This window comes from Rattus norvegicus, chromosome 1 (assembly GCF_036323735.1).
Source record: "Rattus norvegicus strain BN/NHsdMcwi chromosome 1, GRCr8, whole genome shotgun sequence".
NCBI classification, from domain to species: Eukaryota; Metazoa; Chordata; class Mammalia; order Rodentia; family Muridae; genus Rattus; species Rattus norvegicus.
The window spans coordinates 20,291,349-20,318,225 of record NC_086019.1 but is presented as its reverse complement, the minus strand read 5'-3'; the positions used below and the strand labels follow the sequence as shown (position 1 = coordinate 20,318,225).

At 41.1% G+C, this 26,877-nt stretch overlaps 1 protein-coding gene across 4 annotated transcripts in view; it reads left to right on the top strand.

Moving 5' to 3' along the window:
• Positions 1-26,877, top strand: part of Arhgap18 (Rho GTPase activating protein 18) — a 233,880-nt gene that overhangs the window by 138,602 nt on the left and 68,401 nt on the right. For all 4 annotated transcript variants that reach the window (XM_017589037.3, XM_006227680.5, NM_001170575.1 and 1 more), the window contains exons 2-3: positions 20,277-20,476; positions 24,043-24,278. In XM_017589037.3, the coding sequence (XP_017444526.1) occupies positions 20,277-20,476; positions 24,043-24,278 (436 nt within the window). The remainder of the gene's footprint in view (positions 1-20,276; positions 20,477-24,042; positions 24,279-26,877) is intronic.

The following is a 26,877-nucleotide window of genomic DNA, read 5'->3' as shown; positions in this document are numbered from 1 at the left end:
TGAAGAGGACAATGATTAATTCTTTATTTGCTTAGAGGAAATGGGCTTGAAGTAAAGGGAAGTGAGGTTGAATTAAACAACAGGAAGACGTTGTTGGCTGCAGAGAGTTCTAATTTATAAAATTAGAACAAGGTATAGGAAGAACCTGGGATTTCCTTCTTAACTCCTCCACAGACTACCGCTTGGTTTTGTTTGGTTTTTCTGCTTTCTGGCATCTCGCCCTGGCCCACCTGCAACACCCAGTGTGTCTACAATTACAGAACACAAACCACAGCCCTTCCCCTCTCTGCCCTGCATTGTTCTTTTCCTGACCTCTTTAAACAATGCCTACTCTGGTCAGAGGTGAAAGCCAGTGCCTGTACTGTACAGTACTGCGTCTAACGTGCAGTCAGGATTTGTTGAATGAATGTCCTCCGAGTTACAGCTTACACATCTATTCATTATTAACAAGCATGAACCAGGGTTCCAAACATCACTACCAAAACGTCGACATGTTGTCACCATTCAAATCGCAATGTTCTTTGTCATGTTCATTACTTAAAGTGGAAAATATGGGATAAGAGTGGAGGTCAGTGGTAGAACATGTGCTTAGCATACCCAAGATCTGTAGTTCTCAACCTTCCTAATGCTGTGTGCGAGCCTTTAATACAGGTCCTCATGTTGTGGAGAGCCCACCAACCATAAAATTATTTTCGTTGCTACTTCATATCTGTAATTTTGCTACTGTTATGAATCTTTATAAATACCTGATATGCAGTATATCTAATGAAATTTCAAAGGGGTTGAGACCTAGAGGTTGAAAGCCACTGCTATGGATTCGATCCCCAGCAAACACGCACATAGGTGATATAAATAAATATTAATGTCATCTTAAATAATAATTATTGTTTTTAAAATATTGCTTAAAGGCAGCATTCAAATTGATATCTATAAAGAAGGGGCAATGACTAAATATAATCACTGTTTAATGAAATTGTATTGAAGTAATAAGGCTGGAAATTATCTTTCCTGGACCAGGGAGCCAGCTCAGTGAATTAAGTGTTTTTTTCACACAGGCACTGTGTTCAACCCTCAAAGTCCAAGTAAATAAGTTGGGTTTATAATCCCAGTGCGGAGAATGGAGAGCTAAGTGGATAGCGGGATAGCAAGCCTAGACTAACCTGTTTGGTGAATTGCAGGCCAACGAGAGACAGCCAGTGTTAACCTCTGGCTTCCACACATCCTTGCATCCTCTCGTATCTGCACCCATGTGAATACTCTCCCCAACCCCCTCACACTTCAACCACAAATATTTCCGATGTTAGATGAGTTTGCATATGCTAATATGTTTAGGGGCTTGAGCGAAGGAAAAAAAAGGAATACACGACTGCTTCTAGGTATAGTGCAGGAGAGGTTTTGTTGAGGATGTGGGGGAAAGATGTCAGGGGCACCTGGAAGGATTCAGAGTGATCACAGCCCTGAGCTGATCCATGTTTGTTGACAGGAGACTTGAGACCAAGAGGCCCGAAGGCCAAAAGGCTAAAAAGGGCAGATATGGCCAACGTGACTTGATTGTACAGGGATGAGCAGGTAAAGGATGGGCAGCCCAGCCTCTGGACTGGAGAGTGTGAGTAGAGGGCAGGGTTATAGGCACTTCACCCATTTGCCCTGGGTCTGAGACCTAACAGGACTCACAGACATTTTGCACATAAACGCCATGCATTTTATGTTACAGAACCTGCTTCAGGGAACAACTAGATCGTTGATGAGTTGGGAACCCTGAACAGCCCATACTCAAGCATGATTTAAAAAAAGAAACGAAGACATCTAAAGTGTTTCATCTACACCTTAGCAGTTGTTTTCAACTGGTGGGTCGCGACCCCCGTGGGGTCCAATGACTCACAGTGATTGCATATCATATACTTACATTATGTTTAATAATAATAGCAAAATTGATTATGAGAGCCTAATGACATAATTTTATGGCTGAGGGTCACCTCAACACGAGGAACTGTATTAAAGAGTTACAACACTAGGAAGGGTGATCTTTCTGCAGACATATCCTTGGAAGGAGCAAAGGAAGTTCTTTTTTTTTTTTTTTTTTTTTTTTTTTTGATGTCATCATCTCCATTGGCATCTATGTATGATTCCTTCTACCTGAATGTTCTGTGTTCTGTTCTGGTGGGCTTTTCATCCTCTTTTGAAACTTATTCAGAATATTCTGGTTCTCAGGATTCTCTGTCCTCTCTTCAGTAGCATGCTGATTAATGTCTTATAAAGTGATGGTTCTAAGGCAACAGATTTTTCTTCTATGTCTTTCTTGGTGAACTTGGGGCATAGATGAGAGATGAGTCTTGGAAACCTTGGCCAGTGTCAAATTGGGGCCTTAGGAAGCTTGGCCTCTGAGGGTCGTCATCTTGTGAGGAAATAAATATCAGTTATTCTGGACTGTTTCTTTAGAGAAACTTAGCAACAAGGGAGTCTGGGACTGGAGCAATTACAGAGCAGAGGGGTAAATACAGAAGACTGGAGATGGAATTGAGTGGGGAATTCTGTTCCGATCCCTAATCCTAAGCCACAGTTCATACAATAAATGAAGCTCAAGCCAGTAACTCAAATAGCATTGCGACACAATCCCAAGATATACTAACTGGTATTTGCATGCTGAGGAATGCTGGTAGAAAGATATTACAAGTCTTTGTTTCCCATGTTTGCTTATTAAGCCATCATGTTTAATAAGAACAGAAGACCCCCCTGTGCAGTGAAAACACTACAAATCTTCACTATGCAGACCTTTATTGTGCCAAATGCATTCACCCCTCCTACACACACACACTCACACACACTCACACACTCATACACACACACATACTCATACACACACTTACGCATACACACACTCACACACACACTCACACACACACTCATACACACACACGCATATACACACTCACACACACTCATACACACTCACATACACAAACTCAGACACTCACAGACACTCACACACTCTCACACACATTCACACACACTCGCACACTCACACACATACACACACACCACACACAGACACATACACACTAACACACACACACACTCACAAACACTCATACACACTCATACACACTCACATACACAAACTCAGACACTCACACACTCTCATACACACTCACACACTCACACACATACACACACACACCACACACTCACAGACACATACACACTCTCACACACACACTCACACACATACACACACACCACACACACTCACAGACACATACACACATACTAACACACACACATTCATACATACACATACACACACTCATACACACACTCATACACATACACACACACTCACACTCACTCATACACACATACACACACTCACACACACTCACACACACTCACACACACTCACACACATACACACTCACACACACACATACACACTCACACACACACACACACACACACTCACACACACACACAGCCCGTTACAGGAATTTGGATCTCGTGACTCAGTCTCAGCTGTGTGCTAGGTGGCATGGCATGCTACTGTCCAGGAATAGCATCAGTTGTGCTAGAGATTTCTGTTTTCAGCTACCTTCAACATTTCCTTTTCCTCCCACCTTGGACATTTAGGCCTCCCTGCTAGTGGTATCCCTCTCGATATTAGAGGTACCCCGTCACCCCTGCTTTCCTTCTAAACAAAGTTTACTGTCTTTTACTGGAAATGGTTATTTTTCTTTCTCTGATCATTTATTATTTAAATGGTAAAGTAAGTCCTGTTTTCCCCATTTTCACACTGTATTGTTAAATGTGAAATTGTCGTCGTTCCCTAGCTGCTGTTTTATCCTTCATAGAGCTTTTAGGCTGCGTGTCTTCTCTCATGTTTGGATCAGCTCAGGATCCAAAACATGTTAAGAAAATTTAAAAAACGGTCGTACGTAATTTTATTAAACTAAACCTTCAAGATTGAGGGATCCTTCCAATTCAAGGATCTATTGAACAGTTAGAGATACTAGCCTGAGAAAGAACCAAGTCCTCAGTAGGGGGATAGTTTACCTTTACGTAACCAAGGTACATAGCAGGTAGAGAAAGATGTTCCCTGAACCTAAAGCTAGGAGTATGTTTATAAGGCAAAATTGGAGATGGAAAGTGTAAGTTGATTTTATTGACGCTACATTTGATAGCGGTTTGAGGGGCTGGATAAGGAAGTGGAGAAGACTTAAGAGGTAGGAAGGCAGTTCATAAGCAGATATACCTATTGCATCCAGGTTGCAAATAGAATGGTGCGACAATGGTGGTACTCAGTGGATTTGTATAAGAGTTTTATTCTCGATTCATATATGTGTTAAGAATCTTGCTTTCAGCTATAGTTGTTCTGATATCTTCCCTAGTCTCCCTTTCTACCCCTCTAGTTTTGTGATTAAATTCAAGACATCTGAACTTTTTCTATCTCAATTTAAAAGGAAATATTGTCTTTTTTTTTTTTTCCCTTTTTTTTTTTTTTTTTTTTTTTTCGGAGCTGGGGACCGAACCCAGGGCCTTGAGGTTGCTAGGCAAGCGCTCTACCTCTGAGCCAAATCCCCAAACCCCTAGGAAATATTGTCTTGAAGTAGCCATGGCATATACTTTGTGACTGAATGCTGAACACTCTTTGAAGGTAATACAGGTGGATTGTCTTTAAGGTTGTCTATCTTGTTTTTGGCTTTCTTTTTAAGCAAGAAGTTATTTCTCAATCCTCTCTATTTCCATGTAGAACCGACTTTAACACTTGACTTATAAAAATGCTTCCTGACCTTCCACATTTTATGATGTTTGAAAGTCATTATGATTTGCAGCCCACTGCATGCAGACTGCTTTCTTCATAATGTGTTATTGGCCACAGCATCGCTGGCATTATGTATGATTCAGTTTTACCTCAGGAACAACTCTATACATCGTCTTTCCATTTTTATATTCTAACGCAAACACAAATACCCTTTCACTTTTCATGTTGCCTTCCAGGGTTTGTCTGGCTGTTAGAAGCTTGATGATATACCCCTACAGATTTCTCAAGGGTCAAGATGACTTTTCTAATTTACTGGGATACTTAGGAAGATCTAAGATGGGTGAATATTACCTTTGCATTGTCCAGAACATACCTGTGTGCTTAACTTCAATCATCATCAGAAGATCTTGTCTTTTATATATTTGTTTTAGAAACACATATGCAAGTTTGTTAGTGGGCATATGAACATCCCACTGAAGGGCAAGTCATGGCCCATAATTTAGTATTATTGTCTTTAGTACTATTTTATTACTAAATTTAAAGATACTGTTTGGAATTTTGTTTTTTTTTTCTTACAAATATTTTGTTAGTATTTAAGATGTTGAAAGTCAATAGCAGCCTTCTTTATAAATTGTTGAGATATCAGAATATTGTAACAGGGCCTAGAGTCAATGATGGGAGGTCTAGGCTAGCATGCACGGGGCTAGAGTTTGATCCTTACTAGAAAGGGAGGGGGAGGGGGCAAGAGAGCTAGCAAGAGACACCTTGAATAGGGGACACACAGAGGTGAGAGAGGGGAAAGAAGAGAGGGAGACAAGTTGAGGGGAGAGGGAGAGGAAATGAGAATAAATATGAAAGTATGAATATGAACATTGAAAGAATGTATAGAGCTGATGTTCCTCGGCACACAGAACTTCTTGACCAACATCCAATGTATATTTTCTGGATCTTAGATCTTGAAATTAACAATTAAGTCTTTTTTTTTTTTTTTTAAATACAAGATCTCAATATGCTACAGTCTGGTCTCAGTCAATATAGTACAGGGTGATCATGAACTTCTGATCCTCCTTTCTTTACTTCCTGTGTCCGGAGATGACAAGCATGCGCCATCCATTATGCCTGGTTTTATTTGATATTGAGGACCAAACCCAAGGTATCGTGTGTACTCTGCAGGCAAGCATTCTGGCAATAGAACTGCCTCCTCTGTCTCCTATTGCTAAGTCTTGAGGGAAATTTTCACTCTGCTGTCCATGGACCTGTGTGAGTTAATCCCTGTTTAAAGGGTGTTTTGAGAACTAATAGAAGTTGTGATGTTGACTCTCGGAATGTCAGGAGGCAGAATGGCCTTTGGTCTTTGTTAGTAAGTCTCCTCTTTGAGTTGCCTCTGAAAATGTTTTGATAACTGATAGTCTCCTTGGGAGGAAAGCAGCAGCAGAACTTTGAAAACCAAAGTGGAGAAAAATGTGATTTCCAAGTGTAGTGAAAAGAAAGGATGAAAGGCTGATTAAAGCCTCAAGCTCACCGCCATCTTTAAAGCCATCGGGTGGGTAAAAAGAAGAGAACTATACAGTTGATTGTGAGGAAGCCAGGTTCCAGCTCAGAAAATGGAAGTTTTAATAGTGTATTTCAGACAAACTTAGGAAGGCTGGGAGAAAGCGATCTAGGGAGGGAGGGATTCTCTGAAGATGTTTTTAATCCACTGGGATTGCTAAAACAAAATTTTTTAAATTGGGTGGCTTTATAAAAAGAAATGAAGCAAAACAAAACAAAACAAAACAAAATACCCCTCAAAAACCAAACAATGTTCTTATAGTTCTGCATATTAAAAACTCCAAGATCACAATACCATCAGGGCCAAGCATGGTGGCATACACCTGTGATCCCAGGTGAGGCACGAAAGTCCTAGGTTCCAGACCAGTCTAGAGTAGACAGCTAGACAATGTCATAAAATGGGGGAAAGGGGAAAGAATGCCTTCTCTCTGTTTCTTCGGCCGGCAGAAGGAGGCAACGCAGCTTGCCTTGGGCTTCTTTACAAGGACATTTCTTCATTTTCCTGAGGCCCCAGCTTCCATTGCCATCACATTGAGCATTAGGAGGTCGATGGATGTATTCATGGGGTAAAACTTCTATTCAGACCATAGCAAGGAGCTCTATAATTGGTGCAAATCTGGGGCAATGTTTGAGCGTGGCGGCCATTGAGCATGAGTGTTGTAGCAGTGACATCAACACGAGAGAGGAAGGGAAGATTCCCACTGTGGAAGGTGTGGTAGCTACCACAGGGCCTGAGTCTGTGTCAGGAAATAAGTGTCCTGGGGATTGTGACAGTCAGGAACTGGGAGGTTCACACCAAACAGTTGTCAGACCACTGTTGTTCAGGAAGAGCTGGAATAATTTACCTACATCTGGTGTGGGTTTCATTCATCATGCACCTCTAGGTAAATGGACCAGAGCTTTACTGAAAGGCCATCTCTGGAGAATGTCGACAACAAATAGTTTCTTATTATAGAGATTAAGGTACTAGAACAATGGCTGGCATGTTTTGCAAACTACAGGCCAATTTTCTTTCCCTTGCTTTGTAATGTTAGCTCCAGGGAGTATCATATCAGCTTCTTCTTGTGTGCTTCTGTTCCCTTTGGGAATCATACTTTTAATTCAACATCCGAGAGAAGAGTCACAGAGACGTCAGGTGATGCTTTTGTCAATGTTAGGGTTTCTCAAATTTCTCAGCTGACTGCTTTTCTATTTCATGTCTATCCTTTCTCCATAGTTTTATGCAACCAAATACTTTGGATATTAAATGAGGACTGAAATTTCAGTAGCGGGCTGAATTCCATAATTAATAATCAAAAAACTTACAAGTATTTGTTAAGGCAAATAGTGTTTGACCCTAGCGAGACTAAAATGAAGAGAAACAATAGAGGTTTGTGCCAAGACACATAGTCAAGATGTGAAGGCACAAGTATGAGCAGGCTGTCAGAGTACAGGATGATGTGGTTAAGGGTTGTGGGAGTCTGTATGGGCAAGATGATACCAGCTCCCGCTGGAAAATAAAAAGCCCAAGAACTGAAGTTGAGTCATGACAGCTAGGGAACACAGCACACTGCAGAGTTTTGCACAGAATGCAAAGTAGATGCTGCTGTTTATTGTCCAGACAGCTGAACAGCTGCCAAGACCAAAAGAGGAAGGAATCCTGCAGAAGGAACTGTATGTAAGGCCTGGTGTTAACGGATTGGAGTCCTAGTAACATAATGAGCGAGTAACATGGTGCCACTTGATAGACTTTGAACCAATGTCTCAATGATCCTGGGATTGTTATGTCCCGTTATACATATCTTCAACATTGGAAGATAACTTTGAAAATGAAGAACTCCTTGTCCTGATTTAGCTAGTTGTTGAGTTATGTCTGTAAGTTAGGAGGAACTACTAGCTCTAGGGAGACTTTGGGGGAACCAAGGAATAATCAGGAACCAAGTCTACCAGGAACCAATGCTCTAAATAAGAGCTGTGTCTCTGACCACCATTTCAGGGATCCTATGTCTGTACCTAAGAGGACTGGATGACTTCAGTCTGTTCCAGCCATCTCTCCCAAACCCTCTTTGTGCCTTCCCTAACTTCTTAATAGACCTCACGGTAGTGTCTGCTATCTGTTTATTCTTGTAGTTATGTTGACACAGGATGAAAAGCTTTTAAGGCAAAACAAAAGGAACAACAATTACAAAATCCCAAAGATGCATGATGATCCATTCATTTGTTCATTGTTTTTCTGTGGTAAGCAACAGGTAGTCAAGTGCATCTGTAACCTCTAGAAGGCTGAGGTAGAATGATTCTGAATTCTGGGATAGCCTGGGATATTTCCCAAGACTGTCTTCATTTATCCCCAGAACACCTTCATTTCCTGTTTTACTCTCTGCTACAGTTGGGTGGATACTTTGAACAACCATATAACAATACATCGGATGTTCAGGGACTTATCTTTAAAGGGGAATCTGAAAGAAATTAACAATTTTATTTTTGTCCTCTACGCAAATCATTAAAGATGGCAGCTTACTTGAAAAGTGAAAATCAACTTAGTGGTCCTTTTAAAAGGTTAGCAATTAGGTGAGAGGGAGAGGGAGGAGGAGAGGGAGAGGGAGGGAGGAAGACAGGGAGAGAGAGACAAGAAAGGAGGGAGAGGGGGAGGGAGAGGGAGAGAGGGGGGAGGAGAGGGAGAGGGAAGGAGGGAGGGAGATAGGGCGGGAGGGGAGGGAGGGAGGGAGAGAGGGAGGAGGGAGGAGGAGGGGGAGAGAGGGAGGTAGGTCTTTTTTCTCTGGGATGGCTTCCCCTGGGTTGTGGGAGTTTGCTAACCAGTTTCTCTCTGGTTTTCGACATTGTTAGGGTTCCTTGTTTCTGGGTGTCACAGCCACTTCTAATAATTACTTTTTTTCAGCTAAACAGCCAGCATTCACTTCCAAAGGAAAGCAAATGACGGGCCATTCATAGGCTGCAATTCTTCCCAGCCATGCTAAGGGAGCAGCTTCTGATGGGCCATTCCAGGGTATTAACAGCTTTCTCATTCCCCCTAATACGGATGACTACCTTACTATCTCTGCCCTAATAATGAAAGGAAACCACTGGCTAGAAGCAAGCTTTTCATATGCAGCAGGGAGAAGATGTGAACGAAGAGGAGCAAAATTTGAAAACTTTATAAAAAACATTTTTAGACCAAACTTTGGTTTGTTTTTAATGGGTTATATTTGAAGTCATGCTCTAGGACGACACCAGCTATGTTTTAGAACATCTCACTATCTTGTTGAAATAATACATTTTTACTGCAGATTACTTTTCTTGAGATAGGTCTAAGGTGCCACAGGATCTTTAGAATACAGGTTCAGATATCTGTATGTGACACTTTAAGTCATTGGGATCTAACCCCAAGGAGTCATGGTCTAGCTCTTAATGTGTGTCAATTCAACTTTGCTTTAGGCCTCTTATATTTTATCCCCTGACAGATTAACAGTGTGAAGTCACTAACAAAATATGAATATTTTTCTTCTGGAGTTATTTTGTAGCTGAGCAGGTGTATCAGGGGGGTCCTGGCTGGTGGTGCCGCCCTGCCGAAGGGCCTTAGAAGAGCAGGACATGAAAGGCTTGAGAAGCATGTTGGAGAAGCCAGGAAGGGTCTATTGCTAATGATTGGAGATAAGATAATGACCCATGAATGGAGTGGCTGGATAGGTGCTGTCAATTCAATTGGGAGTTAGGGCAGGTCAAACTTGTACTCCTCTGTGAAGACTTAGTCATACTGTTTGATGAGATTGTGGGAAAGGTAATGGGGCAGGTGACTGTAAGGTCTAGGAATAGGGATAAGGAAGACAAATAAAGCCATGATAGATAAAAGGGATACCCCAAGATGCTTTCAGGAAGACAGGTGAAACAGAAGTGAATACTGATTCCAAGAATGAGAAGAAACCCTAGGCCTAGCACAGTAGGCCAACAATGTTGTGGTAAGGTGTGAAAGCCAGGTAACCCAGTGATGCTTTAGTAAGGGGTAAAAAGTAGGCACTCCATCAATGCTGTGGTAATGGGTGAAATCTGGGCACCCCAAGTGATGCTGTGATAAGGAGGAAGCTAGGTACCTAGTGATGCTGTGGTAAGGGGTGAAAGCCAGGTGCCCCAGCAATGCTGTGGTAAGGATGCGTTAAGGTTGAGTAATGATGCTGGTTGAGCAATGGCTTCAGAATTCTCCTTGAAGGAAAGGGTTTAGAAGTTTTTCCCTCAGAGCTGGGTCTTTTAGGATGACGGGGGAGAGAGAGGAAGGAGCTAAGCATGTAAAAGCATATGGCAACATTTAGAAAGGTGAGAAAAAGATTCTTGGTTCTTCATTAGTTTCTAAAAGTGTTTGTTAAAGCATGTGTTTTCCCTACCCCTTACCAGAAAGGAAAAAGGAGAGCCCCAAGGGGCCGGGTGGTGGTAGGATAGACCTTATAGCTTGACTGACAGCAGTTGGAGACATGAGTAGACATAAGGGATAGTCTCATCGGATTGGTCTTTTAACTTATGTGAGGGTTTTCTGAAAGACCTTGTATTGTCTCATACAGTTTGTTATGAGCTAACAGGTTTGATTATAGCCTTTTTAATTCCTACTAAGAGCCAGGCAATCATGCAGTTCTGACAGCTACTTCCCTATCATCTTCTTTACCACTACCTGCTATGTAGCATGGTTCTGTATTGGCTACTAACTCCAATGGAGTCAGCCAGGCTGTGTCTAAATTAGCTGCTTATGTACCTGCTAACGGCTAAATTCAGATTCTACTTTAAGAGGACAGCAGACTGTTATAGTGATTAAAAATGTCTTGCCAGGTCAAAGGTCACGGACCTTTGCATTCCTAACGAAGATAGACACCTTGCCTAGTTAGCATTAGTTTGAAGTAGATTTGAGACGAATCAGACACTGGGAAAGGTCGATGAATCCACATGGGGCTAATGACCCCACCAACTGTATCCCAAAGAAGAGAATGTTTTCCTGTGGCACAGGTATGGCTTCTAATTTTTCCCAAGTTTCCGTAGAAAGCAACGATGTGAGTGTGGACTGAAAGCCTACATGTGGGTAAAGGAAGAGACAGTCGGAGAGCGTCTAGAAACAGAGAAAGGAGCCAAAGAAGTAGAGAAGTAGAGGGGAAAGGTAGAGGCTCATCAGATGGATGTGAGGCTGGTAACAGGGGTTGGGGGAGAGAAAGGGAAGGGAGCCTCAGGTTGAACAGGAACTTGAGTGCATCCCAAGAGGGGCCCATCATTATTGCCATTCAGGGCTGGGTTTGAGAAAGACAAGCTATCGCAAGAAGGTCTAGTAAGGAATCTGCTTGAGCTTTCCACAATGGGAAGTCCTGTGACAACCCTGAATGTAGGAATCTATAGAATGATATTGTCACTGTCACCATGGAAGTGTGGGACCAGCATTCCTAGCCTTATGAGAGTATACAAAGGCCACATGTTGCTGCAAAAGAAGATAAGACATTCATCTTTGAGGTCGAAAGATGATATTTAGACTAATTTTGGACAGTACATCCCAGGGGTGAGTTAGAGTGAAGAATGTCTTACCTATGATGGGGCAACTAAGGAAGCATCATGTGTCCCCCATTAGGTGATGGATTGCCCTTTTGTCTACCAGAGACCTGAGGCTAACATTCTTAGGCATGACTCAAGAATAAGTTGAAGTTTGCTTTAGAGTCATCTATGTTGCTGGAACCAAGTAAGTCAGCAGGTTTGGTTGAACTTGACCTTAAAAGTGAATTCATAAACTGAACTTGGATACAGGTTTGGCACGAGCAAAAAGGAGCAACTCACTGACAGAGAAGTGGAGGTCTGGTTACGCAGTCTCCCAGATCAGGATCAGGAAGCCTGTCTGGGAGAGGGAATGGTAGCCTTGCAAACAGTGGCCACACACACTGGCTTGCAGATGCTGGAGAGAAGGTTTGACTCAGTTGGCACCAGCCGTACGCTCTTTGGTCCCTCCAACGCCTGAGAAGAGAAAACTGAGAGGAAGAAGGGGAGAGCAGCTTATTAAGGGGGAAATTAGCTATAAAAATGCTTCCAGGGCAATTAAATTAAGTGTTAAGAGGGAAGGGATGCATAAAAATAAGCAAAGCAGACCCCAATGTTGTGGACAAAAGGTGGCCATTCTCATTTTCCACTGCTTTCAGGTTCCACCAAAAAGTTGCCTTGTCTGGGGGCCTTTGGTGGTGAACAAGACATAAGGCTTTTTTCAAAAGGACAGAAAGGAACCCTATAAGGCGAGGGTGGCCCAGAGTCACAGTGCAGAGGCCTTTGTGTCTCATGAAGAGAAGCTCTGGCCAGAGACCTTCAGTTTTTTTACAGGTCCTTTGGTTGACCACTATGAGTAACCAGAGGGAAAAGAGACAAAGTGAGACCTCATAGAAGCTGCACTTACAGTGTGTGAAACAGAGTTTGGAAGGTCAGTGACATGAATGGGCTTGAAAAGAATTTATCAATGACATGAGAAAATGGTGAATTTACTAAAAAAAAATTACAAAAGGAACAGCATAGAGACGTCTACTGAGCGGGGGCAGATCTTCCTATAATAGTTACTTGCTCTTATTTTGTGGGCCATTTGTGCAAGATTCATACCTGGGTAGATAAGTAGGCCTCTCAGTTTCTCACTAGGAAGTGCAAATCGCATCATGCATTGTATTTCTTGACACTGGACTTCTGGGGAGCATGATTCGTGGATAGGAGTTAAGCTTCTTATGTCTGTGAATAGCATAAGTGACCAAGGTCAGATACTAAGTAGTCATAGCGCAGTTGTTAAAGTGTGGGGGTTCAGCATTTATGTTTGCCTTTGTGTGTGTGTGTGTGTGTGTGTGTGTGTGTGTGTGTGTGTGTATGTGTGTGTGTGTGTGGTTTTCTGTGTGGTTTAAAAAAATATGGTTTGGCTTGAAATATATTTTTCTCTTTGTTGCTGTATTAGTCAGGCTTTTGTAGAGGAACAGAACAATAGACTGGTGTAACAATCAAGAGAGTTTGACAGACAGCATGCATGGGATAGACCTGGGCCCGCTGCGCAGTTGTGTATACAACAGTTGTGCATCTGGGTCTTCCTGTCTGACTCCTAACAGAAGGAACAGGAGCTTCTCTGACTCTGCTGCCTGCCTTTGGATCCCTTTCCCCTAAACTGGACTACATTGCCTAGCCACAATAGGAGGAGGTGTTCCTAGTCCTACGGCAACTTGATATGCCAAGGCCAAGGGGAATCCTTGGGAGGACTCCCCTTTTCAGGGGAGAAAGGGATAACTGAAGGGTTGGTGTGTGTACGTGGGGGGGGGGGCTGATCAAAATGTAACATAATTAAGAGAAACAAAGAGGGTTTGATGGGTTGACTTATGTGATAACATCTAGGTAGGGAAACAATGGTCATACTTGCTAGTCCTTGAGATGTCTCTACAATTCCAGTCTGGCACTGAAGAGCTAGAGGACTCTTGGAGATGGGCTGGTCTTCATCCTATGTTGGAAGGCAAAAGAGACTGTGCTTTGATGCCAGCAGCAGATGCAGCAGATGTGGTGGTTTGAATGAGAATGGACCCCATAGGCTCATATATTTGAATAATTGGTCCCTAGAACTTTTTGGAAAGGAATAGGAGGTATGGCCTTGTTGGGGAAGGCATGTTACTGGAGGTGGAATTTGGGGTTTCAGTAACACACATTATTCCCAGTTAATTCTCTTTCCCCCTCATGCTATGGATAAGATTGTTCCCATGCCATACTTATCTGCCAGCTGCTATGCTCTCCACCATGATGCTCATGGACTCACGCTCTGGAATTTTAAGCCCACATCAAAGGCTTACTTCAGTAAGTTGCATTGGTCATGGTATCCCTTCACAGTAATGGAAAAGTAACTAAGGCAGTAGATGGCCTTGCTAGACCCATGGGAAGGCAGCACAAAGGGCAAAGGGCCAGGTGTTAAGCTTTTCCTTGAGGACTTCTTGATTTGGCTGCCCTTGGAATGTGCCATCGATCTTAGGGTAAATCTTTCCATTGACAATAACCTGATCAAGCAGCTTCCGCTCAGTTGTGCCCAGTGGCATATCTCTTAGTATACTATATATCCAGTCAACTTAGACTGGATCACCACAGTTAATATAATCATTGGTATTTAGGGGTGTCTCCTATAGACATTCATCAAGACACATTTAGTCTAACTATTCATAAGCTCACAAAAATGCATCTATCGAGACAGACAGAAGTCAGTTCTATCTTTGAGGGTCTGTTTGGTATAGTAAACTGACCCCTGAGAAGGACAAGTTTTTCCATCTGTTTGCCGAATTATACTGGAGAAAGATTTAGTCATGAGACCTCGTCATCTCCTCTAGAAAATGTTGAGAGAGGTTTGCAATCTATGTTACAAGAGTATCTTTAAATTTATTTTAATAAATGTGATTTTTTTTTACATAAGCTATTCATCACTGTTATGGTTGATAACAATATTATGGTCTGGATTGAAACTTTTTTTTTCTCTAATCAGAGTAAAATGCAAAAACAATCTCCACCCTTCTGCTCTATGTCCTCCACTCTAGGTACTTCTTGTTATTTCTTGTATGGAGATAAAAGTGAGGTGAGGAAGGATGGCTTCAAAATGGCTCAGACAGTAAAAGTACTTGCTGCCCAAACCCGATGGCCCAAGCCTTACTCCTCTTGCCCAAGCCCTTAGAAACAGAAGGAACTCCTCACATTTCAAATTTGTCCCCTCACCTCCAGGACCCATGGCTCATGCACACATACAATAGTGATACTGATGATGAGCTAATAGTACTAATATAATAGTAAAAGTAATAAATGTAGGACCAGAAATAAAATGGCAAATATAGTCATTTTTAATATTTAGAAACTTTTCTTTTTCCTCCGTCCCTCTCTCCCTCCCTCCCTCCTCCTCTTTTCTCTCTCTCTCTCTCCCCCTCCCTCTCTCCCTCTCCCCCCCCTCTCCTTCTCCCCCTCCCCCTCCCTCTTCCCCTGCCCCCCTCGTTAAGAAAATGAAATACGAAATCATGGTCTGATATCCAAGAACTTCAAGGAAATGGATTTGCCTCTGAAAGGGATAGAATGAGGGGTCAGACTTTGAACTGAAGCACTGCGTGCAGACCTAAGTGGGTGGATTTCTGCCTTCCACTGGTCCCCTGGCATACACTGACAGTGGACAGATTGCCAGGAGAAAGGCTTATGCATGTGTGTAACGTGCTGTGTGCATCAGAGTCCCTCAAAATAGGCACCTCAGAGAGGGTCAGATGAATGAAGCATGAGTACGCTCTGTAGCAGAAAGAGAAATAGAGTCAGTGAGCCGTCGACACCTTCTGGGGATAGTAAATGATTTTTAGTAGAAAGGAATGAGCCCTAAGGAACAGACCACAGATTGGAACCAGGTTGCTCTCATCTCTGAGCACGGGAGCCACCACTGAAAGAAACAGGGTATCAATGCAAATCTTATTTTCTGCAGACTGAATTTCTCTAGAATTATTGCAAATTATGTCACTAGAAGAATTGATGGAGGGTCTATTTGAGTATAGTGAGGGATGTTGGTGCCTTTTCCTCTCCAGTGGCTGAGATCTCCCGGTTACTTGGCAAGGTTGCTAGGGAAGACATTTAAGAAGGTTGTATTTTGTTGAGAAGTTTACTTCTTCAGATAAGGGGATATGAGAAAATCGTTGCGTGCTTTGGGGCAGAAAAAGGAAGAGAAAAATTAGAGAGTCCTTGCCTCTGAGGGCAGTCCTAAGGCCTTCTACTTTCTTTTAATTCAAAAGCCAAAACTGTACTGTAAAGTGTAGGTTTTCAAGCCTCCAGGACATAGGGTACAGGAAATAAAAATTGGACCAGATTGCTAAATATGCATTCCAGTTCATATCCTATAGTTACAAATAAATCTGCCTTTTGGTGACTTTAGGAAGAGACCATAGATGACCATGGATGATACAGAGGAAATCCGTATCATCAAACGCCTTGCATAGGGGGAAGCTGTGCTCTTCTCTTTTAGGAATAGATGTGAGTGAATGATAAAGGGTACTGGCAAGGTAGGGCTTTTGAAATGATTTCTTAATTCTTTGTCATCATACTGTAAATATGAAGATGCTATGGGAATGAATAAATCCCAAGGCTTTTTTTTTTTTCCTTAAATGGAAGTCTGCTAAACTAAATGAAAACAAAGAAGTAGGTTGAGACACCAGGAAGACATCCCTGCTTTCGTCAGTAGTGCTTTCTGGAGCTCTGCCCATCCCACCAAGTTGCTGAAATATCAGACCCATTAGCGTGTTTTTGAGAAGCAGAATATCGGTGGTTTTCAAAGTGTGGTTGGGGGCATGGGAGAATAGAAAACTCCTTTCAGGGGACTCAGAGTCTAAGCTGTCTTCATAGTGTCCCTGTGCTGTTTGCTTTTTCGGCTCTCATTCTGTCGTGAGAAAATAGTGGCATATCTCAGGGCATGTGGGGTATAGCCAGAGACTGACTGCAGCAGATAGGAACATCCAGATGGCCTCTGTGAAGCTGGGCATTACATGTAGTTCCACAAAGAGCAGTGCTGCTCATCTCCCTTCTCTTTCATTTGTTTTTGGTTTGCCGCCGCCGCCGCCGCCGCGGCCGCCGCCGCCACCGCCGCCACCTCCTCCTCCTCCTCCTCTTCCTCCCCCTCCTCCCCCTCCCCTCCCCCTCCCCCTCCTCCTCCTCTTCTTCTTCTTCATCGTCTTCTTCCTTGTCTTTTATTTCTTCCATCTTCCTTCTTGTTTTTCTTGTTTGCTGTTTTTCTGTTTTTTTTCTTTGTCATCTATTTTATTGTCTTCTTTTTCCTCTTCTTTGTGTTCTTGTTCTCCCTCCAAAATCATTACATTCTTAGCCAACGAATAGTGCTTAATATTTTTCAGCTTTAATATCTAGTGCTGTAATAACAATTGATTAAAAAACACACAAGAGAAAGCTTTCAGCACCACATGCTGGCTGAGATCCTGTGGAAATGAAATCTCCCGCTCTACCTCATTACACCGAGCAGACCGTGCTTTCTGGTTTTGAACTCAAATTTTGGGATGCACATTAATATTATAAAAGACCTAGTCCTTAAAACAAAAAAGAGAAAATAGGGCAACTGACCATTTACCATTTAAGACGGTTCCTGACTTTTAGCTCCTAGCTATCTGTAGGATGAAAGTTAAGTATGTTTTCAAAAGAAAAAAGGGAAGTAGTATGTGAACTGGCCACATCTGAAAGAAAGTTTGTGTGAAAAGAAAGAGGAAAAAAAAAAAAAACTAGATTGACAGAATCCAGCAAAGGGTAGGAAATTACTGAATATTTGTTGCATCCCATTCTTTACCCTAATATTTAAAAATGGAAAATATGGTCCAACAAGATTTACCAGTAATACAAAAAGAAAATTAAAAAAAAAAAACAAACAAAAGAAAAAAAAAGGGTTCATGATATAGTGATTTTTATTTTTTTAGGTTATCGCAAATTGGTTCAGTACCTAAATCTACCCAAGTCACACTATTGCGTCATTTCATCAGCACTGCGTATAAGATTGGTGCTCTGTGCATGATGTGAAGGCGGGGCTTGACACACAAGATGTAATAGTGCTGTAATTCAGTGCCCTGGAATTTTTCTGCACATACTATGCTGCCTTAATGGAAATTTACCAGAAGTTTATTGCCAAAATAAGCACATTTCCTTCAGGATTGAGAGGCCTAATGTTCTATTCACCTGTATCTCTTCCCTGTGAGCAGATAAACCAAATTATCTGGAATTAGTTATTATACTTGTCCCAGTTCACAGGACTCACCTTGGTCTCCAACACGGGAACCTCTAGCAAGAGCTAGAGGTAGGAAATAAGAAAATGGCAGCCAATTTTATACTCCAGGGAGAGAGAAAACAAAAGCAAAGACACGATGCCCACGTAGCTACCACGAAGCAAACAGCAGCAAAAACGAAAGGGAAACATCTGTGAATCGACTTTAGCTATCCTGATAGGTGTCAGTCTCCTGGCTTGAGGGCTACATTCATAAACTGGATGAGTGGGTTAGAAGGGAGGAGGACAGATGTAGCCTTTGAGTTAAGGATGGAGGAGGCCTACAGTGGACGATGAAGACTGGGTGAAAGAGATTCACAAACATTCCTTCCTCACTAACCCTGTCCCTGAACTCCACTTCAAGGTTGCTGTCAGGGAAAGAGGTATTATTTATGTGGTGGGTGTTTCACTCCATAGCCCAAGGTAACATTATGTTTGCAATGCTGCTAGCTTACTCTACTGAGTGTTGAGATTGTGCTAGGGTAGGGTGCCATGCCCTACTCCAAGGAGAAACTGTAATGATCCTCCCTTTCATTCTCACAAGCAGCATTAATAAAATATGTAAGAACCAACCTTAGCAAATAAACCTTGCCTACTAGCACTTCCCAGCTAACTGCCCAGTGATGGCCCATTTCTTTGGAAGTTGTTTTTTTTTTTTTTTTTTTTTTTTGTTTGTTTTTTTTTTTTTTGATATTTTTTCATTTTTAACAAACTATTTAGAACTCAACTGGATAGACTTGTGTGAGTTTAAGGACCTGCTCTCTCACACGGCATTAAGATCCTACTCTTTAAATAATTAATGGAAAGACCCTTTTAGACGTGAGAATATCATTCATGGATTACTAGAGAATTTTATTTATTATGTTTCTCTTTATTGTCCATATGTACAGGAAATAAAACCGGCCTAGCAATTATTGTTTCTTAGCCATCCTTCTTGGGAGATAAAATGCACTTTGAAATTAGAATAATAAAACACTTTCCACCAATTACCATCCCCACTCCAACAGTACTATTAAAATTGAAAAGCATTTTATGTAAAGCAAGGAACACCAGAGATGAAAGTGTTGCTTCTTTGAAGTGCTTACGTGCCATTTTCTTTCTATCTGTAAATAATGAGAAATGAAAGTTTATTTCCATTCTGTGTTGGATTTTATTGTAAATTCTCATAATTCAATGTCAGAAGTAGGTGGGGTGTGAGTCTAAGGAAAAGTACTTTATTTGAGGTCATAAAGATCTCGTTCAAGGGCTGCTGAGAGAGGCAGCAGGAAAAGGTGCTTGCTGCCAAGTCTGGTGACCTGAGTTCAATGCCAGGGACCCACACAGTAGCAAGAGAGAACTGAGTTTACTGAGTTGTGCCTGGGCTTCCACACATACTCCATGATTTGTGAGCCTTCTTCTACCCTAGGGCATGGCACCCTACCCTAGCACAATCTCAACACTCAGTAGAGTAAGCTAGCAGCATTGCAAACATAATGTTACCTTGGGCTATGGAGTGAAACACCCACCACATAAATAATACCTCTTTCCCTGACAGCAACCTTCTAGTAAATAAATGTAATGAAAAGTAAATCTCATTCGATTCATTTTTTCATAAATAACAGGAAATGTCGGAGGCAATTTCAGGTTATTCAGAATTTCCAGTAAATGAGTATTTAGCCATGTTAGAAATTATTTATATGTACAAGTCATGAGTACTTTTATAAGTTTTAAAAGTGCTTTCTTCAGTAAGCTGTAAAGGAAATTTCATAAATTAGCACCTGTATATTTCAGTACAAAAAGTAAGACAGAAATAGCAGTGGTACCTTATTCACAGATGGAGACAATGGCCTACAAGTTGGTTGAGTTTGGTATAAATATAATTGATAAAAGTTAGTGCACTATATAAAATTTACTCCCCATTTTTTTGTGTGTGAATAGCCAATAATCAAGTCTCACTCTGCTACTTTCCAAATTAAAATTGTCATATTTAAATGTGTGTAAGAGAAAGGGCAAATTAAGTGGTTCCTTATTCCTTGTCATCATTTTTGGTAGAGCACGTAACTTAAATGAATCATCAAACCATTTCGCTTGGAGTGTTACTGACCATAATATCCCTCAATTAAGAAAACAAGAGTGAACTTGAGTTTCTCGATCCCTCAACCCTGTTCTGTGATGTTTTGGAAATGGTGTTAGTTTCTCATCTGAAATGAACCACATTTTGTTTTGCATTTATAGTCGCAGATATGGCCAGTACACCATGAACCCAGAAAGCTCCACCAAACTTTCAGAGAGACCTCCATTCGATCGATCAAGTTCTCAGGATTCTTTGGATGAAGTGTCAATGGAAGCCTATTGGACAGAACTAGAAAACATCAAGAGGTCTACTGAAAACTGCCAAGAAGGTCAAGAAGCCATAGTTGTCAAAGAACCTGATGGTAATTTCTAAGTGGATAAGATATATCTTTATGAATGTCCAGAAAGGAAGGCAACGGACCCCAAATAACCATGCTGGTTACCATTGAACTTGAAGGTTACTGAATAGTAGCAGAGTTACCAGGTACAAGTGTTGTAAGCAAACTCACTTTGGAAGGATAACCATTCTATTAGAGATTCAGTGAGTTAGACTTGCAGCTTAAAATCTCATCTATACTGACTTTTATTCCTTGCATACTATATTAGCCTCAAGGCTATTTTATCTCCAGGAAATTGTGATAGCAAGCTTCCAACTTTGCAGTGGTTCCGTTTCTCCATTCGTCAAGTAGCTTGATTTGTTAGAACCATGCTGTTTTGAAGTCTGTTTTCTTATATCTCAGAATGCATCACTGCAATCTTTCTCCTTTAAGGAAGAACAAATGTGTTCATTCTATCTACTTTTCCATGTATGGTGGTCTTTTGAGCATTCGAGGGTATTCATCTTGCTTCTAGCCAATACATTTCTGTTTGGCAGATAGATATAGCAACCTGTGTATGTGGTTATTTGACCTCGGCTAGATCTGGTCCTGTATCGCTCAGCACGGTATCCAGACAGCATGCGCTGTCAATGGAAGGGTACAGCTTTGGATGCTAAAAGACACAAGCATTTTCTGCTCCCTTAGGTGTTTTTTTTTTTTTTTCTGGTAGTTCGTGCATCATTTTTTCTTTCTTTTCTTCCCAACAGTATTTACTGTTATACTTGGTATTCTAAAGTCAACATATAACACTTCACTTTTTAATATTTTTCCTAAGTTTTGTACTCTTTATTTAATCTCTTAAATTCATGAAGTCGCCATATCTGTGATGCCTGATTTGTCTTCAAAACTGTGGCTTTCTTTCTGTACTATTCATAAATATGTATGTATATTTTTGTGTACCAGTAGTTATATAAATGCTAACAAACAAAATTATTTCCAGCTCTGTGATCCAATAGTATAGACATCCTCAACTTTCACCTCAGTGTCTGACGAACTAACGAGCTATGTAACCCTATAAGTAGGACTTTCTTTTCTGATACTGTTTTAAAAAATCTCCCAGTAGTAATCTGGGGTCTGGCTTCTGACCTCTTGTTCAACAGGATCTCACTACGTAGAACATAATTGTTTTTAATTTTTTAATCCTCCTGACTCAGCCTTCTTAAGGGCTTAGATTATAGGTGTGTGTCACCGTGCCACCAGACTTGGATATTTTTCTCAATTTAATATTTTGCAGACTGATAAAAGAAAACCATAGTCAGCTAAATCGATTTCTCATTCATTTTCTCCTATGCTTTTCTAAATACACGATGAATAAAACGTATCTTATTTGTCATAATTATTAATCTTCTTTCAGTCTGTGTTTTGAGACAGAAGCCACTTGCCAGTCAGTTAGTAGGGAACAATATATTAGGGAAAACCACACTTAAGCTTTGACTGATAATTCTCCAAACTTAAGTTGAATTAACAGATGATGAAGACCAATGGACATAAGTCTGTATACTCATACTTTCTTAGGTGGTATTATTATTATTATTATTATTATTATTATTATTATTATTATCATTATTATTATTGATTATTTGACATGATCTCCTGGAACTCACTATATAGATCAGGCTGGCCTCCCACTTATAGAGATCTGTCTGTCCTTGCCTCCTGTGCTGGGATTAAAGGCATGAGACACAGTGCCCTGCTCTTCCTAGATTTTAAATAGTTTGGGTTTTCCTTCTATTTTTTTAATGTACTAAGTGGGTATAACAATCTTGTTTTCCTTTTGTTATGACATTGTCAGGCTCCTTCCTCGCCATCATCTGGGTAAGCACACCTAGAGGATCATTTTGCCTATCTAGTCATCAGTAATCACAATGGCCAGATGTTTTCTTTGAGGCCTGGGCTATTGGCGCTTGATTCTCTATTCAAGGATTTGCTCTAGTGCAGAAGGACAGAAATCAGTCACGAGTGACACAGATGATAATGTTTGCAAAATATCATGATCTTTTGGTTACGAAGTAGCTCTGATGGCTCTCATTTAGTTTATACAAGAAAAAGCAGAATTAAATATGGCGAAGCTTCCGAAATGGGGTGTATACTTTTTGTGTCTTTTGTACCTGTCCTTACTTTTTTATTTCTCTCTAAACATGGTACTTGAGGTGACTCCATTTCTAGTTTTCTATCTGTTTTTCTATAAGCTTCATTAGGTCTTAGATAATATAGCACCCCTCGATGTACAGGAAATGATTGGTTCCAAGACCTCTGGAGCACTCAAATCAACAGATGGATACTAAAATATCTTTTACAAATTTGCATAAACCTATTTATGTACTCCTGTATTCTTGAAATCATCTTTGTGTTATTTAGAGTATGTGAAGCAATGCAATGTAATATACAGATAGTTATGATGTTGTGGTTAGGGAATGACAAGAAATTAAATGTCTATGGTCAGGCTTGGTTGGGCATTGAGGAGTCTTTTACAGAGGGCACCAAAACTTATAGTCTTCCTGAGTTACATAGTAAGACTCTGTCTAAAGAAAAAGAAATAAAGGAACGGAAATGCAGTTGATACCCATGTTCATGTCAGACACTGCTTTTAGCAGCACATCAAATCTAGCTTAGCTGATGCAGAGACCACGGACATGGAAGGCAACTGTATTAATTTATAGCCAAATTCCTACTTTGGTCTAAATTGATTCCATTATCTAATTAGTTTTCATGCAATCTCTTTTTTTGTTGAAAATAATGTGCTTTAAAAAAATTCTTTAATATCTATATTATCTGATGCACTCATTTGAGAAAAATTAAAAAATTTAATTTGAAATCCCCAGATATATATTTTTTTCACTACCTCACCGTATGCCTCATTAGCTACATGGAACTGAGAAAACAAACCCTTTCGGAGATTAGTTTTGGGCTCCGAGATAGCCTTGAATTCAAGCCAAGAAACTAGGCCTCCGTGCACGCTCTCAACACCGACTTCCTGAGCCACCCTCTGGAATGCGTTATCTCCTCATGACTCGTTCACCTCTAGAAGGAGAAAGACGGCAGTGCAGCTTTCCCTAGTTAATATGCAGGAAGTTGTGGAGGTTAATTACATGTGAAACAATTTTAAAATTTTAATTAAGTATATATGAAATTGACCCAAAATTTGCTATTACTTTGGCCAGAGAGGATGGCAGTTGTCCAAGTTTCGAATAAGAATTCTCAGCTCTACCAGTGGAAGGGGAAGCCCTGGGTCCTGCTAAGACTGAACCCCCAGTGAACTAGACTGTTGGGGGGAGGGCGGCAATGGGGGGAGGGTTGGGAGGGGAACACCCATAAGGAAGGGGAGGGGGTAGGGGGATGTTTGCCCGGAAACCAAAGAATTATTATTAAGTATTAAATAAATTTAAAAAAAAAAAAGGAAAAAAAAAAAAAGAATTCTCAGCTCTATGCCTTGGTTGTAGTAGAAGCATTTCAGTCAGGATTTCTGATAGTCTAAAAGTATGAACGTGTTTTCATTCTCTGTGATTTCAATGCCATTTCTCTTTTTCCTTTTTAAACAAAAACTGTTTTAGAGGGAGAACTGGAAGAAGAATGGCTCAAGGAGGCAGGTCTGTCCAATCTTTTCGGGGAGTCCGCCGATGACTCTCAGGAGAGCATCGTGTTTTTGTCTACGCTGACCCGGACTCAGGCAGCAGCTGTCCAGAAACGGGTAGAAACGGTCTCCCAAACCCTGAGGAAGAAAAGCAAACAGTACCACATTCCTGACGTCAGAGACATATTTGCTCAACAGAGAGAGGCACAAGAAAAAGTAAGATTCTTTTCTGATATGAAAGCAAGTGATGAAACGCTCGGAGTCCTCTGGACCAGTCCAGTTCTACTCAAGTCATTACAAACGTAATGAGCACCTGTTCTCTACCCAGCGACAAAGCACTGTGTTGGCAGTGAACCAGCATTCTTGAGTTTCGCCCTTCTAGAAGTTACCCCAGAGAGACCAATACCCAAGCAAGTTCAAATTCCTTGCAATAATCCTGTACTAGGGAGGATGGGTCCTTGGAGTAGATGTGCCCATCACACCACTAAGTGGGAGAGAGAGTAGTGGAGATGGCGTTCTACACAGCTTGAGCAGTAGTTGTTTCTGATAGAAAGGCAGGACCCAGGGCATTAGTTCCTATCTATTATTGCTTGAGGAAATCGTTGAATTTCCAGTTCACCGAAGGATAGGTAGAAGTGGAGTATCAGGGAAGTGATAGCATTCCAGGAGCTGGGTTTCTGAGATGGGAAGGAATGTCCTCTTTGTGTCTAGCCCCCTGCACCCTACATGGCATATAGATTTGAATTAAGATGAACCCAAATGGTTAATGTTTTCACACAAGATGCTGATTCTGATGGAAATAGAAGAGTGTTAAATGAAGAGACTTTAGGAGACAGTAGAAGTACTAGCCCTGTGTGGCCCTGAGCAGTACTGTGCATAATAGCCCACTGATAGAGCACCGACAGTTGATCTATGAGGAAATAAGGATTGATTTAATCATGTGGAACTTTCGTCAAGAAGGTCTCGATACCAACAAGGAGAAGTCTGCTGGTGTTTTTAAGAGCACAGAAAAATTTTGCTTACTGGCCTAATCAGCTCTGGTTTAAAAAATTCAGTGGAATTATTGGGAGTGTAACAAGAGAATTCTTGAATAATGGTTATAGTAGCAACATTAATAGTAGCAATTGCTGCTGTAGCTACTGAGGTAACTGAGCTCACTGAATCCCCTCAGCTGTCTTGTGAGTGAGGCGCTAACATTTCCATCCTGTGACTGAGATTCATAGACTTTAAGTAACTTGCTCAATGTCCTGCAGACGCTAAACCCAATTTTGTTTGACTTTAAAGCCTTTTCTCTTCTGCAGTATTTCCACTTTCAAACATGACTCCGCTTGTAAGCAGCCTGAACTCGAGACTCCGTTTTCAGTATAAGCAAAGAGCGATAAAAATTTCATGGCTTTTCATAAAAAGCAAAATGGAAGCACTCACGTTTAAGACACTTTGCTGTTGGTGATGTCGTTACGCAGACGGCCTCTACTTTTCGCCATTTCTTTGCTTTTCTGCAAAATCCTTTGAGTTGCAGGCTGTTACTTTGCTCGCATGGCCTGCTGCAGATCGCATTCAGCGCATTTACAGAAAACCTCCTGGGTCACTGGATTGCTTCAGGCGCTTGTCTAAGTTACATCCTTGTTTGCTACCTAGTGGTTATTTGGGACATCTACCGGGGCTGGAGGATGGAACTAGGTTTCTAATTATAGAAAAATGAATGGTAAGGACATACAAGATGACATTTCCTCCCTAATTAAAGAATATTGCCTTCTCTCTAGCCCTGCCCACTCAGAAAGCTCAGAGGAAGTGACAAGCAGGAATGGGCAGACTTAGCAAAATATATGGTGTGGGAATTCCTGCTAGTCTTGAGGACGGTACGGTGTTGCTACTTGGAGCTAGAAGAGTCTTTTAATTTTCCAAACAAATTCCTAGAAAAGTCTAACCCATCTGGTTTTAGAATCTAAGATCATTGGTGGCCTTTATTATTGGTTTGGTGTCACTGAGAAAGAAGTAGCACAAACAAATTAAGAGAATGTTTTCTTTTGCTGGATGCCTTTAGTTGAAACACTACCATTCTTCAGAGGATGACTTTCCATTCACCTCCCTTTAAGCATCCATCTCTGTTTGTGGTTTTTCTGTTCTGGGGTAAATGTGTGTTCAGCTTTTCCAGTATCCATCCTTAAGACAAAGCCTGTGCTGACACCAGGAAATGTAATGCCTGAATGTATCCATGTGCATGCGTAGCTTCAATTACTAACGAAAACAGTCTGACCACACGCTCTAAGTCTATATCTATGTGTAGATTGGGATCCCTGGATGTGCTCGCTGTGCCATGCAAAGCCAGCCTTCTGCACACTTAATGGCTGAGGGAATGAGGATGTTCTACTGTAACCAACAAAGATGCACCTTTGACCATACAATGTGTTGCTTCTGTGACTTGACATTGTCTTGAGGCCTATAGGTCTCTAACTTACATGTTAATGACATTGATGCCAGCCCTGGTACTTTTTGTAAACCTGTGAGAGAGGAAAGTCCTTTGTGGATAACAAATACACACACACACACACACACACACACACAGGATATACATATATATGTACACATACGCATACACATACATATGTATATACACACACATATATATACATGCACACACACGCTATATATACACATACACATATATATACACATATATACACATAGGATATACATATACACGTACATATATGCATACACACACATATATACACATAGGATATACATATACACATATACCTACACAGACACATACATATACATATATGTATACATAGGATATACATATACACAT